The 18052-nt window shown below is 31.8% G+C and overlaps 1 protein-coding gene across 5 annotated transcripts in view; it reads left to right on the top strand.

Annotated features, from left to right (window-relative positions):
• The window catches only part of LOC143249948 (uncharacterized), a 58845-nt gene that overhangs the window by 15070 nt on the left and 25723 nt on the right, over window positions 1-18052 (top strand). For 3 of the 5 annotated variants that reach the window (XM_076500575.1, XM_076500576.1, XM_076500578.1), the window contains exon 2: window positions 15461-15721. The exons of 1 other annotated variant lie outside the window; for it this stretch is intronic. In XM_076500575.1, the coding sequence (XP_076356690.1) occupies window positions 15485-15721 (237 nt within the window). In that variant the 5' untranslated portion in view covers window positions 15461-15484. Of the gene's footprint in view, window positions 1-2901; window positions 3203-15460; window positions 15722-18052 lie in introns of those variants that run through there. One more of the 5 variants, XM_076500577.1, reaches the window with a different exon arrangement.

The raw sequence follows: 18052 nt of genomic DNA, 5'->3' as shown, positions 1-18052 counted from the left end.
GATAAATAAAGGCTTGTAATGCTAAAATCTGGATAGGCTCCATTCAGTTAACTCATTGTGTAGTTTTGTGCTTAATAAAAAGCATATCCTTGTAGTAAAAGGATTAAAACTGTACATGTTCATGTGTAAAACTTCATATGAGTCTTGTGTGAAATTACAATAATGTTTGTTTTTTTCAGTTAAAAACATCTATGAAGGGAAATACTATCCATTAAGCTATTTGAAATGTAACCATAAATATTAAGTAACAATATGGGGAAATAAGGTATTATTTTTTCTTTCAGTTGCAAGCATTCATTGACAAATAATTATTATGTATATGAACAAACTTATTATGTTATTTCTGTTAATTATTTGCATTTTGTACAACCATCTTGTCTAAGCTCAAACTATAGTGTATATTGTAACTTGGCTGTGAACATAGGTGTACTATTTTCTGGTTTCAGACAGTGTTATGTTAATTATTATAACTGTGACACCAAGGTGGTTGTGATTATGGTTGATTGACTTGTGGCATCGACATTTGCTGAACTGCAGTAGATAAGTACAGTAGTACCTCATTATTGAAGATTTATTCATACATTAAAGCTTGATATGTTGAATAACTTGTAACAATATTACTGTGAGAAACATTACCAATCTTTATAATTATCACAGTATAAGCACTTCATAACTTACCATTCATATTGTGAACACAATTTATTTGTAAACAGTTTTATACTGCATGGTATTAAAATAAATACTGTTACATAATACAGTAATTTTTAGAACTGGTGCAATCATTAGAAAGAATACAAGTCTTTATTGTTAAGAACGTTTTAGTGTTTAAATCAACATTGAAAATACAACTGTATTTAAATTCTAGAACTGATTGTAGTGACTTGTATAAATATCAATCAGGAATTCCAGATGAACGTTCACAAATAATATATGACCATCTTAATGTACATCACTTAAGAATTGTATCTTCATATAATTTTATTCATTTCAACATATGTATTTATTTTACATATTTTTAGCTTTTTCTGTAAAATAATGGTAGAAGAACCAAAGTTAGTTACACCAAAACTTTGTATATCGAATATAGAGGTATAACTGTACTTCGTAGCTAAGCTAGGAAGAAAAGAGGTTTATTGAATATAGAGGTATAACTGTACTTCGTAGCTAAGCTAGGAAGAAGAGAGGTTTATTGAATATAGAGGTATAACTGTACTTTGTAGCTAAGCTAGGAAGAAGAGAGGTTTATTGAAAATGGTATAACTGTACTTTGTAGCTAAGCTAGGAAGAAGAGACGTTTATTGAATATAGAAGTATAACTGTACTTTGTAGCAAAGCTAGGAAGAAGAGAGGTTTATTGAATATAGAGGTATAACTGTACTTCGTAGCAAAGCTAGGAAAAAGAGAGGTTTATTGAATATAGAGGTATAACTGTACTTCGTAGCTAAGCTAGGAAGAAGAGAGGTTTATTGAATGTAGAGGTATAACTGTACTTTGTAGCTACGCTAGGAAGAAGAGAGGTTTATTGAATATAGAGGTATAACTGTACTTCGTAGCTAAGCTAGGAAGAAGAGAGGTTTATTGAATTTAGAGGTATAACTGTACTTCGTAGCTAAGCTAGGAAGAAGAGAGGTTTATTGAATGTAGAGGTATAACTGTACTTCGTAGCTAAGCTAGGAAGAAAAGAGGTTTATTGAATATAGAGGTATAACTGTACTTCGTAGCTAAGCTAGGAAGAAGAGAGGTTTATTGAATGTAGAGGTATAACTGTACTAGGAAGAAAAGAGGTTTATTGAATGTAGAGCTAAGCTAAGCTAGGAAGAAGAGAGGTTTATTGAATATAGAGGTATAACTGTACTTCGTAGCTAAGCTAGGAAGAAAAGAGGTTTATTGAATATAGAGGTATAACTGTACTTCGTAGCAAAGCTAGGAAGAAGAGAGGTTTATTGAATGTAGAGGTATAACTGTACTTCGTAGCAAAGCTAGGAAGAAGAGAGGTTTATTGAATATAGAGGTATAACTGTACTTTGTAGCTAAGCTAGGAAGAAGAGAGGTTAATTGAATACAGAGGTATAACTACTTCGTAGCTAAGCTAGGAAGAAGAGAGGTTTATTGAATATAGAGGTATAACTGTACTTCGTAGCAAAGCTAGGAAGAAGAGAGGTTTATTGAATACAGAGGTATAACTACTTCGTAGCTAAGCTAGGAAGAAGAGAGGTTTGCATCTGCAGAAATTAATATCTAGGTTTTAATCTATCTTTCTAGTAGTTATGACTTGTGTAGTTCATTTTTGTGTTAATAAACAATTTTTGGTATTACTCAGTATGCAGTTATTGAGCTGTTTAAGGCTGTTATCAATGACCGAGTCATACATCATTTTTGAAGTAGGATTATCATACAAAAAGTACAGAATCGATCTGTGAAGAATCTCTGAAGTCATTTTTCCTTTAGAAAAAACATCTGTTCAACATTATACTTTCTGTACACTTACTAGCTTTTCTGTCATTTGTAGAATACATCTCTGTTTAATAAAACTGGGTGAATTACATTGCTTAGTTTTAATAATTGAATTAGCAGAATTAAAATTAAAGTGTTTAATGTAACAAAGGTAGTGAACTAATTAAATTTTTTTCTAATTATTACTTTTTCTGGCTGTCCAAGCCTCATGAGAATAAGCAGTTAATGAGTGAAAGCTAATCATTTATCAAATTTCTCATCTCTGCTAATTGATATCTCATAAGGTGCCTTATTAAAAATCCTGAAATTCAGTGTATTACCTGTCCTTATACATAAGAGTAGAGAACACTTTTGTCAGACTGGAAAATCTTTTTATATACAATAACTTTGAAAATTGTGAAGTACATATTGTTTCATGTGACTTTGGAAATACATTTAAACAGTACCAAAGTTTACAGTCACCATAGGAATGGCATCATTATTTCCAACACAGCTGTTAGAGTGATCAAACTCTGCCACGTGTCAATTCCAGTCAGGAGAGCTTGGCTGAAATGAACAAAATTGAAACAACCACTTTGAAAGAAATATTCAAATCAACAAGAAACTCCTCAGACAACCAGGCTGTTATGCTGAATCCAGTGATTCACAGAAAGAGAAAAGTATGAGTCCCATGGTCAGGTACCATTGCAAGTGAAAGTACTGAGTTGGAAGGCTGCTCTCTGCTAAGTGGTACCAGCCAAAGTCTAGGGTAATGTTGGTTATGGTCTGGATTGAAACTGTTAAATAAAAACAAAAGAAAGGTTAATGAGATGTGGTCAGTTGGGTCTGTTTTCTTGTTGATCCAAAAGTTTCATCAAGCTGTTTCTCCATGACCCATCTTTAACAGTATAGCTTAACAGTTTGTTGAGATCATCATGGAATTTTAAATAATTACTTTATTATTGGACCTGAATGTATCTGTATTTAATTTCCAAATAACTTCAAAAAGAACATTAATTTTGGTTTCAAGGCAGTGGACAAATAAGGCAGTTTTGTTTTTTACTTGCTTGGAAATTCTTCAAAGCTTAAGTTGAAACCTTTTTAAAATCTAAAATCCCTTTTTTAGTTACTGTGCATAGTGTGTTGATTTCTGTAGGTTTTTATATTTCTTTATAGCCTAAAATCCCTCTTTTAGTTACTGTACATATTGTGTGTTGATTTCTGTAGGTTTTTATATTTCTTTATAGTCTAAAATCTCTTTTTAGTTACTGTGCATAGCGTGTGTTGGTTTCTGTAGGTTTTTATATTTCTTTATCGTCTAGAATCTCTTCCTTAGTTACTGTGCATAACGTGTGTTGGTTTCTGTAGGTTTTTATATTTCTTTATAGTCTAAAATCTCTTTTTGTTACTGTGCATAACGTGTGTTGGTTTCTGTAGGTTTTTATATTTCTTTATAGTCTAAATTCTCTTTTTGTTACTGTGTATATTGTGTGTTGGTTTCTGTAGGTTTTTATATTTCTTTATAGCCTAAAATCCCTTTTGTAGTTACTGTGCATATTGTGTGTAGGTTTCTACAGGTTATATTTTTACATTTCTTTATAACCTAAATTCCTGTTTTTAGTTATTGTGGATAGTGTGTATGGGTTTCTATAAGTTGTATTTTTATATTTCTTTATAGCCTAAAATCCCTTTTTTAGTTACTGTGCATAGTGTGTGTTGGTTTCTGTAGCTTTTTATATTTCTTTATAGCTTAAAATCCCTTTTTTAGTTACTGTGCATATTGTGTGTAGGTTTCTGTAGGTTATATTTTTATATTTCTTTATAACCTAAATTCCTGTTTTTAGTTATTGTGGATAGTGTGTTTGGGTTTCTATAAGTTGTATTTTTATATTTCTTTATAGCCTAAAATCCCTTTTTTAGTTACTGTGCATAGTGTGTGTTCGTTGTGTATTACTTTTATAATGCAGTTAAAATACGAACTGATGAACATTTTTGACTTGCCATGCTTGGTAGTTTACATTTCAGCATTTGCTACTTTACTGCAGCAGCTATCTTATCAACTGTCTACCTTACACAAACCTAAGGCAATTTTAATAGATTTGAAGTGCCTCATACCAGCTAATAATATCACTGTTTATATTGCTCATTACTGAAGGTTCTTTGCATCATATAGTTTGTTTGCTGCTGTTAAATCAAGCATGGTACTTATTAACGGAACATTAAATTTCTCATTTGTAAGTGACTGCCTTTTGTCACAATTCTACTTGATCTAGCAACCAAACAAAATTGATTTCTTTGGAGTGTATGAATTGTTAAAATACAATATGCAGGGATTTACGTTGAGAGTCGTGTCACTCACAGACTTTCCATTAACTAGTAAATACTGCTGAGAGACTTTGAAAGGCTAGTTGACTGGCAAGGACAATATCTGCCAGTCAATTTGGCATAGATAAAAAACATCTGGTGTGTCCAGGTATGATTAAAGAGTTTGACTCGCATTTCAAAGGCCATGGGTTCAAATCCTCATCTTGCCAAACGTGCTTGCTCTTTCAGACATGGTAACATTATAATGCAATGGTCAATTCCAATATTCATTGGTGAAAGTGTAGGGAGTGGTAACCTCCATGTAGCTTTGTGCTAAATTCAAAACAAATTTTTTTAAGATTTTGTGGGTGTACATGTAAATAGAGGTAATTGCCTGTTCATTACGTAAATCCTGAGCTTATTAAAATAAAATTTGGAAGTTTAAAGAATGAAAAGACTTCTAGGTCAGATAATAGTTCTCCAAGGTTTTTAAGAGGTCAAGGACTAGATATGTGAGCCACTTGCCACAACATTTTGCAAGTTCCTGAAAACTAGACAAGTACCAACAGATTGGAAAAGATAGTCACTCCTTTCTTCAAGGGAGGTAATAGAAGTTGTCTCAGTAACTATTGGCATATTAGTCTTACATTAAGTCAGGGAAAAGGTTTAGAAAGTCCAGTGAAAGGGACTTTGCAAAGTCATTTAATGAAGTTCAGAATTTTATTATTAGATAGTCAATAATGCTTTAACTAAAGGAAAATCTTGCCCTACAAATATTTTTACATTCTTTGCAAATGTGGATGAGGGTAATGGTGTAGATTTGGTGTATCTGGATTTTCAGAAATCATTTGACAATGTATGTAAAATGCTCCATGAATGCTCTCTACTACATTTTCTTTGACTTGGTCAACAGAATCATGAATTCAGTAAAAGTAGTGTCAAACAGCCATATTCAGACAATAAAAATTTTCACAGAATTATAACAAAAACCAAAAACCACATGGATAAGCATTTTCTTATCAACATATCACACATTAATGTGTTCAATTATGAGAAATGAATTAAAGTGTAGGTGCTAAAATATTATTTACTTTATTGTCAAAAAATGATTGTATTATTTTATCCATATCACTGTACCTGGTAGTCTAGAGTAAGTAGTCGGCATGTGTTGAAGCATTTAAGAAAAGCTTTTGAAAAATAATCTGGAGGCATGACCTAAAGAGTTTATAAGAACAAGTACATGTATTTTTATTTTGTATTATTAGAGTTGAATGTGAAGTGTGTATATATGATAATGTTTGATTGATAAACTTACTAAACTCACTTTGATAAAAAATTGATAAATGTGTAATAGGGAAATTGTTTTTTTTAAGGGCTCATGTGAAAAGCTATCTTTATTTCTAATACAGCATATGGTTAGGTTATAGCCAAGCTAGAGAATTCATTCTAAATACAAGACATCTCAGTTTTATTCTTAACATTAATATTTAAGTATATGTCATTAAAAGTACTATTTAGTGATCATGTTTTAAAAACTTGTTTTTCTAGGTTCACTTAATATGTGAAAAAAAATTTGTGTAACCATATAAAGAAACAACTAGTGTCTGTGGTAATTAGTGTTCAAAAGTGTACTAAGAATTAGAATTTTACTTCAACTCACAAGCATTAATGTAAAGAAATTACATATACTTATGTAAATAATGTTCCATATATTTAGCTAGGAAGCTTACATATATGTGCTTGGTCTGTTTTCATCATTTGCCATGTTTAATATTTTAAGATGTGCCAGAAATATTTTCTTTGACATTTTAACCTAGATAAAGTTAAAAGCAGATACTTTCTGAAAATTTATTTGTAAGTTAATTAATTACATTTTATTATCATTCATGATGTTAGGAATAAGTAATCGGTGTCTTTAGAAAAATAAAATGTGGATTTTAAGTTTCGTGGGAATATTGGTCACTGCTAGAGTTGTAACTACATGTATGTAATTAACAAGGATAATTTCTTAAATATATATCAAAAATAAAATGCAAACTGTACTGGTATTCTCATTGAAAGGTTACTAAGTACAGTAAAAATTAAGATTCATACCATCCTCTTCACTAAACAGATAGTTAATGCATTGAGCCAGTGGTGTAACACAAGTTTTTGCACATCTATAATGTTGAAGGTCTATGCTACTTTGGTTCCCTCCTCTGGAACTCCAGATGGCCTCTGATTTGAAGTGAAGCAGTCTGTCAGTTATGATTGGTGTAACTTTTGTTGCTTGTAATTGTTTATTTTTTCCAGTGGTACAATTGTCAGGCTTATACTGACCCAGTCTTCCTGTTCTTGGTCAGTCTTCAAAATGAACTGTAACATACATTAGTCATTTTGTTTACCATGTACATATTTCTGTTTAGGTTGTCAGTGACTTATCAATGAGAAATAAGTTATTTCACAAAAAGCTATTTGAATAGTACTCAAAGTTGCCAAAAAGACAAATATGAGGCTGTACAAGCAAGTTGTTGTATATAACATCTCTGTTGATGATTACTCTTAGTGATACTGAATATATAACATCTCTGTTGATGATTACTCTTAGTGATACTGAATATATAACATCTCTGTTGATGATTACTCTTAGTGATACTGAATATATAACATCTCTGTTGATGATTACTCTTAGTGATACTGAATATATAACATCTCTGTTGATGATTACTCTTAGTGATACTGAATATATAACATCTCTGTTGATGATTACTCTTAGTGATACTGAATATATAACATCTCTGTTGATGATTACTCTTGGTGATACTGAATATATAACATCTCTGTTGATGATTACTCTTAGTGATACTGAATATATAACATCTCTGTTGATGATTACCTTAGTGATACTGAATATATAACATCTCTGTTGATGATTACTCTTAGTGATACTGAATATATAACATCTCTGTTGATGATTACTCTTAGTGATACTGAATATATAACATCTCTGTTGATGATTACTCTTAGTGATACTGAATATATAACATCTCTGTTGATGATTACTCTTGGTGATACTGAATATATAACATCTCTGTTGATGATTACTCTTGGTGATACTGAATATATAACATCTCTGTTGATGATTACTCTTCGTGATACTGAATCGTCATCACAGCTACAGTTAGAATGTTGCAACATTTGACAACACTCTCACACTGTTTGCATTAGTGATTAAAAATGAGTCAAGTGCAGCAAATAATGAAACTCTGTAAATGAATGAGATGAACGTGACCTGAAGCGAGTTATTCCCAACGTTGATCATGATATCACTGGAAAACAATCATTAGAAAAAAATGCTTCTTGCATGTCTAAAGGGCCTTTTCCATGAGATATGAAAAGTATGTTTATTTTGAATGAATATTATTCCAAACTAAATAAAAATGGTGATACAGTTGTGTCATTCTATAAAGCTAGGGAGTGTTTAACATGAACCAGTTGACAGAAATATGCTTCTCACCAACTGCCTGCAGTTGGTAAAAACATTGGTGAAAATTTTCCTGAACATGAAGAGAGAGTTCAAGAGTACATGAAACCGCTTAGAGGTAAACGGGTGGGCCCTCGCCAATTCGCCAGCCGCCAGGGTTCTCCATCCTCGAGCTAAAGTCTGGCTCACTTCACTTTCGCTGCTTTCGTCCAGTTCTCCCGTCCTTCCTCTCACTCACAAATATTTTTGAAATGTTAAAAATAAAGTAAAAACTCCATGGATATTTTAAAACATTTCTCACGTAAGGGGACGAAGAGGAACTATAAAGTTCCTGAACACCCCAGTTGGAGAGAGAACTCTTCTGATTTCTCTCTCTCTAAACTGAACCCCTGCCACGTTAGTTTAGTTTAGTTTTAGTTAGTTCCTGAACATGATGTATTCCTTTTTAGTAGCCCATGTTATTTACAGAAATAGCAAGAGTATTGATCTAATGTTAAAAACTTAATACTGAGAACATTTAATTAGTTGGACAAATAGTGAATAGCCAATAACATTAATCTTACCTTGGCTGCTTGTGATCTTGTATTTTGAGTACATTGAGAATAAATAAGCTCTGAAAATACAGTGTGTTCAGAAAGTCACTGTGCTCTTGTATATTTATTAACAGACAAAACTGCACAGTGACTTTCCAAACACCCTGTAATTGACACTTTGTCAGTCATAGAACTCATAAGTAAATACGACTCAGTTTAAAAACAGTTAGTTGTAAAGGGCACACCAAATTTTAAAAACTCGTAACCAAAAATGTAAAAAGTTGATTGAATTACTGTAAAAAAAAAAAGTACAAAATGAAATATATTTTTGTATAAGTGGCTGGTTTTCATTCTGTTAGTCTGGATACAATGAAAAACAGAAGACCTGATGTAACAGTATCTCAGGATTTTAATAAAGTTACAAATTAGCAAGAGGTTTTTGGATTTACATAAAATTTAGATATCAGATAGCCAGAAGGCTAAAGGTCCATGATGATGAGAAAACCCTCTTGTATAGAAAATTATATATTTAAGAATGGTTGGTATGGGTAGAGAAAGCACGAGTGAACCTGATGATGACCGAAGAAGGTCAAAACATTGTTCACTCCTCTACCAATGCTTTCTCAACTCATACCAGCTGTTTTTAAATATATAAGAAGGCTAAATGCTAAAATAGTGAAAATGGTCAAAGATATAATGGTACTAGTTAAGTGAGCAATATTTATTCTGGTGTCCACAAACCAATGTGTGAAAAAGTATAAAATTCTGTTTATATACACTGTGCTATGTATTATCTACATTTAGTATTGATTGATGTTTGATCAAAAATTCTTGAAATTAAATTAAGAAGTTTAAACATTTTGGAGCAAATTTACTAATTTCTCAACGAAAACATAAAACATCAGGATTTCTTACAAACGTAACGAATTCAGCACGAGTAGCATTTTGACTGAAAATTTCTTATTCAGGGATGCAACTTCAAATGCTAGAGACAATGATATGCAGACATGTCGGATATTTTTCATGTGGTTTGTATTCAGTTTTAGTAGAAATAACTGGCTCAGAAACTTAGAGGTTGCTTTGTTCTTGTAGTAGATACTTTCCACTCTGCCCAAGAGGATAGTGCAATAATATATATAGCATCCTGATTGAAAGGATTGGTCACTGCATTATCCCTTGTTGGCCACGTTGGCATTGTTTGAACATACAGCTCTTTAATGCTGTGAAAAAGAAGGTCAAGAGTGACATTCTTCACTAGACAGAGAAACTCAATTTATATGTTGAATTCATAAGTCCATTCTTGGTTCAGTTTTTATTGTAACTAGATCTGCAGAAGTCATCTTGAAGGATGGAAATCTAATGACGTAAAAACTGTCCACTTGTCTTTTCAACTATGCATAGTTTTCTTATGTTTGAGTCTAAAAAAAGATTGTTGTCTGTCATAAAGTATGTCCATTTTGTTTATTTGTCATGCAACCTTAAACTGTTATTAATCACAGATTATACTATGTAACACAAATTGTGTTCCTGAATAGTGTATTATTATACTATGTAACACAAATTGTGTTCCTGAATAGTATGTGTTATTATACTATGTAACACAAATTGTGTTCCTGAATAGTGTATTATTATACTATGTAACACAAATTGTGTTCCTGAATAGTATGTGTTATTATACTATGTAACACAAATGTTGTTCCTGAATAGTATGTGTTATTATACTATGTAACACAAATGTTGTTCCTGAATAGTATGTGTTATTATACTATGTAACACAAATGTTGTTCCTGAATAGTATGTGTTATTATACTATGTAACACAAATGTTGTTCCTGAATAGTATGTGTATGTAACACAAATGTTGTTCCTGAATAGTATGTGTTATTATACTATGTAACACAAATGTTGTTCCTGAATAATGTGTGTTGTTATACTATGTAACACAAATTGTGTTCCTGGATAGTGTGTGTTATTACACTATGTAACACAAATTGTGTTCCTGTATAGTATGTGTTATTATACTATGTAACACAAATTTTGTTCATGTATAGTATGTGTTATTATACTATGTAACACAAATTTTGTTCATGTATAGTATGTGTTGTTATACTATGTAACACAAATGTTGTTCCTGAATAGTATGTGTTATTATACTTTGTAACACAAATTGTGTTCCTGAATAGTATGTGTAATTATACTTTGTAACACAAATTTTGTTCCTGAATAGTATGTGTTATTACACTATGTAACTCAAATTTTGTTCCTGTATAGTATGCATTATTTCTTAATTGCTTATGTTGTAAAAGTACAGAAAATGGCCATTATTCCCTTCAAACTTTGCTTTTGTGATATGTGTAATGAAATTTAGGAATTAACCTATTTTATTTGTAAAAACAGACAAATTTACACATTTTCATTTACATAAGGTCTGATTAAAACACCCTATGAATCAAGACTTACACGTATTTATACTAAAGTTATAGAAAAATGTTTAGAAATGAGGAGTTTTTCAAGATTTGCAAGTGTAATATAAATCACTTTTGCATATTAGCCCCTGAATATTGTCTCCCATCATGTTTTCATTATACACTCCTTGGTAGCGATGTTTAAAGTCTAGTATATCTTGATGGAAGCACTCGCCTTGCTCTTTGAGGTGCACCAAATGAGCCAGGGGAAGAAATGGATACTTATTCCCGTTATGGAGCAGCACAGCTTTGAGGCTTCTGGATGAGCTATCAATGAAGAGGCACCACTCGTTCGGGTTACAGGCAATTCTAGTTGCCTTGCACAAACTGAATAAATTATGGCAGAAGCAGAGTCCATCTTGACAAGTGAAGCATGAAAAATGTTGGTGACTCTTCCTCTGATTTGCGACTTTCACACTTTCATCTAACAAATCTCACTCCTTGAGCCTAGATGTCAAACCTTGGAATTAGACTTTGTTAGACCAAGATATCTGATCAAGTCATTGAGGTTTCTTTGGTTGGGGTAATATGGGTTTCTCTCACCAGCTGCATGTTTGAAATTGTAATCTGGATCTTCAGTGTCAACCTTTTTTTCTGATTTGCTGCTCTCTTCTGAAGATGGCTGCTTTCTCTCTGGCAGAGTGAGTATAGGGAGCTCAGGGCAGTGTGGCACTGAGGCAATGGATGATGGAAGGTCCAGATACATGATAGCAGATGCATTCTTGCTGGCCCGATGTTTGGAAGGGTCCACCATGCAGAAGTAGCAATTGCTTGAGTTGTCAGTGGGTTCACGCCAACTTCTTGGAATAGCGAACTTCATGACTCTCTTTCTCTTCTGTACTGTCTTGCAAAAGAGCAAACTTAAATTGTTATTATGAAGAATAAATTTATTTCATCCACAACTAATGTGTAAGAGGTTAATACAAAATATTTTGTGTAATATTTTTCTATACTATTGGAAGTTAAAAAAATAAAAAAAAATATTTAAATTTTAAAAGGCCTAAAATTTGTATAATGTAAAATCTTGCTATTCAAGCAAGCAAAAATTGTCTGTCTTACCTTCTAGAGTTTTTTTTTATGGTGCTCATAGGTAAAATGAGTTGTCCAGGGTTTGTTTTGATCCATAATAGGCATGCTGAAATATGCCTTGTAAGCTTTACAGATTTTAGCAGATACTGTCACAGAGTACTTTTTCACTCTTGTCTTGATAAATTGACCACATACATAACAGAATGCATCTGGAGAATGCTTGTAGCTTCTTCATGCCATTTCTGATAAAATCAGATAGGTCTATGTGTTCAATTAGGCAGTTAGAACTAAACTGAAGTGGTGAGCCCCTGTATATACATTACTATGGAAAGTGCTAGAAAATTCTGAAAGGTTCTTGAAAATTCATGCAAGTTTGAGAAAATTCTCTTTCAGCTACTCAACACTGAATCTGCTTGGAATGTTCTGGAAAATGGGTAAATTTCAAAATTTCATTACCCAGGTCACAAAAGCAAAGTTTAAAGAGAAAAATAGACCTTTACCATTTACTTTAGACATAAGCAATTGGGAAATAACACTTTCTGCCCAGGAACAAGAAAAAATAAACATTTTGTTACATGGTGTTGTTATTCTTATTTCCTGAGTGAATATGCTGTTATTAGCAGGTCTAACTTTCTGATAATTATAGGGAAATCAGTTAATTTGAAAATATGACAACTGTGTACCTTTTATTTAAACTGCTTCATAGAAGGTTTTTCTATTTCTTAGAATATTAAATACAGCAATTGAGACCTTTAACTTTTATAACCTCTAGAAAGTAGATTGGAGGAACATTAGCTTCAGATCTTCACTTTCAACTAGTTAGGGCATTAAGCCCAAGTTCAGAAGAAGGAAAAGAAATGAACAAAAATTGACGAAAAAACACCAACAACTGATGAACTCAGCAAAATGTTATGATAGCTGTGTTCTATACGTACATTAATATTGTTTGGTTGAAAACCTGATTCTTTGCAGTGAATACGAAGTGCAGTGATAGCTGATGAAATTCTTACTGCTAATGACAGTGCACTACCTAATATTATATTATATAAATATTATATTATATTAATATTATAATGTATGAAGTGATTCAAAGTTTTATTTTTATATGTTTTAAGTCCTTTATTTCAGAATAAACCTTTAAAAACTAAAAACTGCATGTGTTTTCACATGATTAACAAGCTATGAAAATACTTTGGCTCTCCATGTCTTCACTTATACAATGATAGTTGAGTAAATGACTATCTGAACAGTAAGATGCTTACATAACCATTTGACCCTCACATTTCAAAGTTCTTTAAAATAATATTTTGAACCATTGACAGGTGGCACATCCACCAAGAGATTTGTTTGAGCTTTATAACCTCCATGTAGATGTTACATAAATGTGTGTATAGTCATTAGAAAGAGCTCATTTTACACTATAATCAAACAATGGATATTTTCAAATTGGTGCACAGTTTGTCACAGAATATATGTAAGAACTATAATACGTTGGCTGCTTGATCAACTGAAGCACTTGTGATTGTTTCTTTCCAAAATATGTTATAATAAGAGATATTGTTTTGGTATTACTGTTAAATTTTAGTTAATTATGTATTAGTTATGTTTTAAAATACATAATCAAAAGGTTTAAACATGTTTTTTTAAATATTCATAACACTTTACACCTATTTTTAAGACTTACAACATTACATGCTAAACAAACTTTTTTTCTGAGGGGCTGCATATGTCTCCCAAAGAAACTGTAATATGCTTTAAGGGCACCATTGGCCTGTGTCATGATGAATAATGAATGGTAAAAGTTAACTATACTTGAAAAGAACTGTTCTGGGAAACATTATTTGCGATGACCTATCTTCTCTTTTAGGAGTCTGTAAATTTTATTGGCTGACAATTTTCTTCAGTCAATAGGGATTCCCATCTGGTTTACTTGGAAGTCTTTATTACCTCATTTGCTAGATTTCCTTCACACATCAAAACATGAGTTTCCAGTGGTTTCTAAGGCTTATCACTTGTTAGTAAACTTGGTTTGAAAATGTAGCTTATAATTCATATTTTTATGATATTATTTAGGTTTTAATTTCTTAATCCATAAAATTAATTAAAATATCTTCAGTACTAATTTTTTGTCTGAACTCCTGTTTCTTAACTTCAGAACTTCATTACTACGTTCTTTCAGTTATAAAGAAGTTAAGCAACTTCATACTTATTGAGACAATATCTGAGTCTCAAACATTGTTGTAAGCATAGTTGTGAGGATGTAAAATTATTATATGAAATAAAACATCTAGAAATGTGTCCACAGTATTACTGTCATAGGTGACTGATACTTTGATTGGTTCTAAAGTTTCTACAATGCACACTCATAACTTGTAGCTTTAAACATGTCCAGTGTATCCCATGTACTACTATGCACATGTTTAAAGTTTGGATGTTAGACAGTAAGCACGGATGGTGTCATATTACTTGTGTGTGATCCTAGTTCATCTGATATCAGTTCACATCAGAAAATAACTATTTTGGCACAGTGTGTAAGTAAAAGTAGGCTTTGTGATTGAAAACACTTTTTAACACATTGTTACTGAAGTAATTTGAGGGAATGAGTGGACTACAGATGAATGTCATTGTTCCTTTCATGTAAGTTAGAACAAAAAGAAAATGTATTCTGATAGAAAGCCTGATCTGTTAATGTATACTTTACTGACCACAAAAGAACCTGCCTCTTGTTAGTTTTCATGTTTGGGAAAGTACAGCACCTAGCCACATTACTGTGGCAACTAAGTTTCTCTAAGCCCTGTCTGACATCTCCACTAACAATATTCATGAAAAACATTGGAAGAAAATGGTGTCATAGGGCTGACAAACCTGGTCATGTTCTAAAGTTTAGAAACAGCTACTTGTGAGATAATAGATATATTTTCCATACATATTATCCAAGAAAGTTAATGATACTTGCTGGAATTTAAAAGTAGAGTTAATGTGAATAAAATAATTCAGTTTTGGAGTTATTTATAGGAAATCATATACATGTGAGTGTATTGTTTTCATTTTCTGTTATTGCGAAAGTACTAAAAGTTCAAGCTATTCAAAGTTGTACTAAATAGAATAAAATAAAAAATTGAAATAAACATAAGATGCCAGAAGTGCAAATAGTGATATATATAAACATTTGAGCTGTGTGGTGTTAAACAAATTTGTTTGCTACATGAAATTTTTTAAAAATATCTTTTCTAGGTCACAATATTATAAATACTCATCATGCCTCCCAAGCAATTTAGTTGCAAACAGTGTAACATGGCATTCCCTAGTAAGGTGAGACTACAAGCTCACATAAAAAACCATTCAAAATCAAAGTCACAACCTAAGGGTGCTAGGAAAAAAGATTCAAGTTGTTCACCTCTGAAAAAGCAACTGAAGTGTGAGATTTGTAATCGGGAGTTTACCACACCTGCCTCTCTCAAAAGACATGAAAATGCTTGCAGAAGGAACCATGAGGTATTCATTGTTGAAGTAGACATGAATTTAACTCTGTAGTGTTAGAAAATAATAAACAAAGACTGCTTGTTTGATTGTAGTGATTTCTTATGTAAAGCTTTTATCGTGCATGAAAATACTTCCTCAAATGTCTTTGCATTTTTTGTCCAATAAAAAAATGATTTATTATGTATATAGGCTAATTCTGCATATCTTAAACAGTATTTAGTATTTTTTTGTTTGAATTTGTTTCAGTTACCAATAATTACCTTTGTAAGCGAGATTTATTTAACCATTGACTTTTTTTAACTGAGGAAATTTATGATAAAGAACTCTTAAACTCAAACATGAGATCTACATGCAGTTTTCTTTGTTGACAAGAGAAAAAAAATGTTGGCAGTGAGTTTATATTTTAGTACTAATGCCACTTAACTAACTTAAGTAGTTGGATATTTTCTCTGTTCTGGTGTTGGTTTTAATAAAATTATTTTTATTTACATGGGATATCTAATCTTCCACAGAAAACACATTTTATTATTTTTGCTCAGTTTTCTAACAGTTGGATGTTTTTAGTTAGTTTAAGCAAATATTATTGAAATGTTTATATACATGTTACTTAGGAAATGTACTCTCTTTCTGATCTGTGCTTAAGTGCTCTTAAACCCATCTGTACTTGTCTATTTAAAACAAACTTTAGATCAGTTCACAGCTTCTTTTTTATTTTAAACTCTTCATTTATTACTATTAATAAAATAAATTGTTAGAATGAAACTTCATTAGTAAGACATTATTTAACCATGGTAAAAGGAGAATGTGGAATACTCATTTTAACATCATTCACCTTTGAGAATCAAAGGACTTTGGAAGTTAAGAAACTTTCACATTTATATATGTTAGTTAATTTGATGTGTATATAATGACACAGTCTAAAATTCTTACATCCATCAAAGTCGTACAATATACTAAAATTGTATTGTAGACAATAAGAAAAGTTAAGGATTTCAAACTGTATAAAATAAACTTAAAAGACATTTTCAGCTCCCTCATAGTTCATTTCTTTGGTTGAATGATTCACAAGGCAGCTGAGAAGACAAAATATCGTCAGTCATCATTCTGTTGTCCAGTGGCATCTGCATTATTTTTTACTTTTATTAATGACTTGTGCATTATCTTCTTTCACCTGCATAGTTTTCATTAATTTTACAATGACTGGAAACCCTTTTGGGAGCATTGGAACTTCATCCACAGACAGGAATTCTGTATCCCATTTCAGGATTGTAACAAGAGATTCTATAATCAAACAGTTTGTGGTGCGATTCCTGGAAAATTTTTGTATTGAAATGTCCATGATAGCAGCATGCAAAGCTGGAATTTATTCCAAGAGATGCAACAGCGTATCAAGAGTGCTGTTCCACTCTATTGTTATGTCCTGATCAGTTCAGGCCTTGAGCTCTTTTTTAGGTAAGAGAAGCAGCCAACTCTTGTTCATCCTTGAAGTGCATTTACTTTCTGTTCATTCTCAGTATTATCTATAAACATGGTTGGAGTGGGAAGATGCTAAGTTTACATAGTCTTACTGAGATTATTAGCTATGTTTTCTCCAGAATGTGAGTCAGGACATTTCTGATTTCTTAGTACAGCAGGCATAAGTTGCCAATTAGCAGTAATAAAAAGTGGTCTGTGGCAGTATCATAGCTTTTTGTATTAGCTGAGGACCATGCTTCATGTGTCATAGCAGTGTCTTTCACAGATGACAGTGTGGCTCAAGTTGTCCCTAATGCTTTTGTTTTAGGTGGAGTATAGCATAGGCCACATGGTTTCAGCAACTTTATTAATGTCAAACATTCGTATAGACTAGGGGGGCTTGCTCTCAATGAGGAAGTCAACCAAAACATCATCTGTTTCTTGCTCAGCATCATTGGATTCATGTGATAAGAAGTCTCTTGAAACTGTTATTTTTTGCTGAAACAGCTTGGTTCTAGATGCAGTTGACTGCTGGGAGTTTGTGTTTAATTCTATATGATTAATAAAAATGGTGGTGCTTCCTGAGAGGGAATATTTAAAGTGTGATATAGTTGAGAAATCGACAAATTAGAAACTGACAGCAGAAAATAGTTAAATATTGTATTTCTTGATTTTTCATGTCATTTTCATAAAAGTAACTTATATAAAAATTAGAAACTTACTAGGTGTAGTTAAATTAATGAAAAACAATTAAAAATTAACAATGAAAATTAATAATTCTTCAAGAGATGTGCTTGTGAGCAGTTTGTGTGTTAAAAATGTATCTCAAGACAGCTGATATGGGTATTAAAACTTTTATTAAAATAAAGTAGAGAACAACATTTTGAC

This window comes from Tachypleus tridentatus, chromosome 4, assembly GCF_004210375.1.
Source record: "Tachypleus tridentatus isolate NWPU-2018 chromosome 4, ASM421037v1, whole genome shotgun sequence".
Classification (NCBI taxonomy): domain Eukaryota; kingdom Metazoa; phylum Arthropoda; class Merostomata; order Xiphosura; family Limulidae; genus Tachypleus; species Tachypleus tridentatus.
This window is presented reverse-complemented; position numbering and strand designations above follow the sequence as displayed.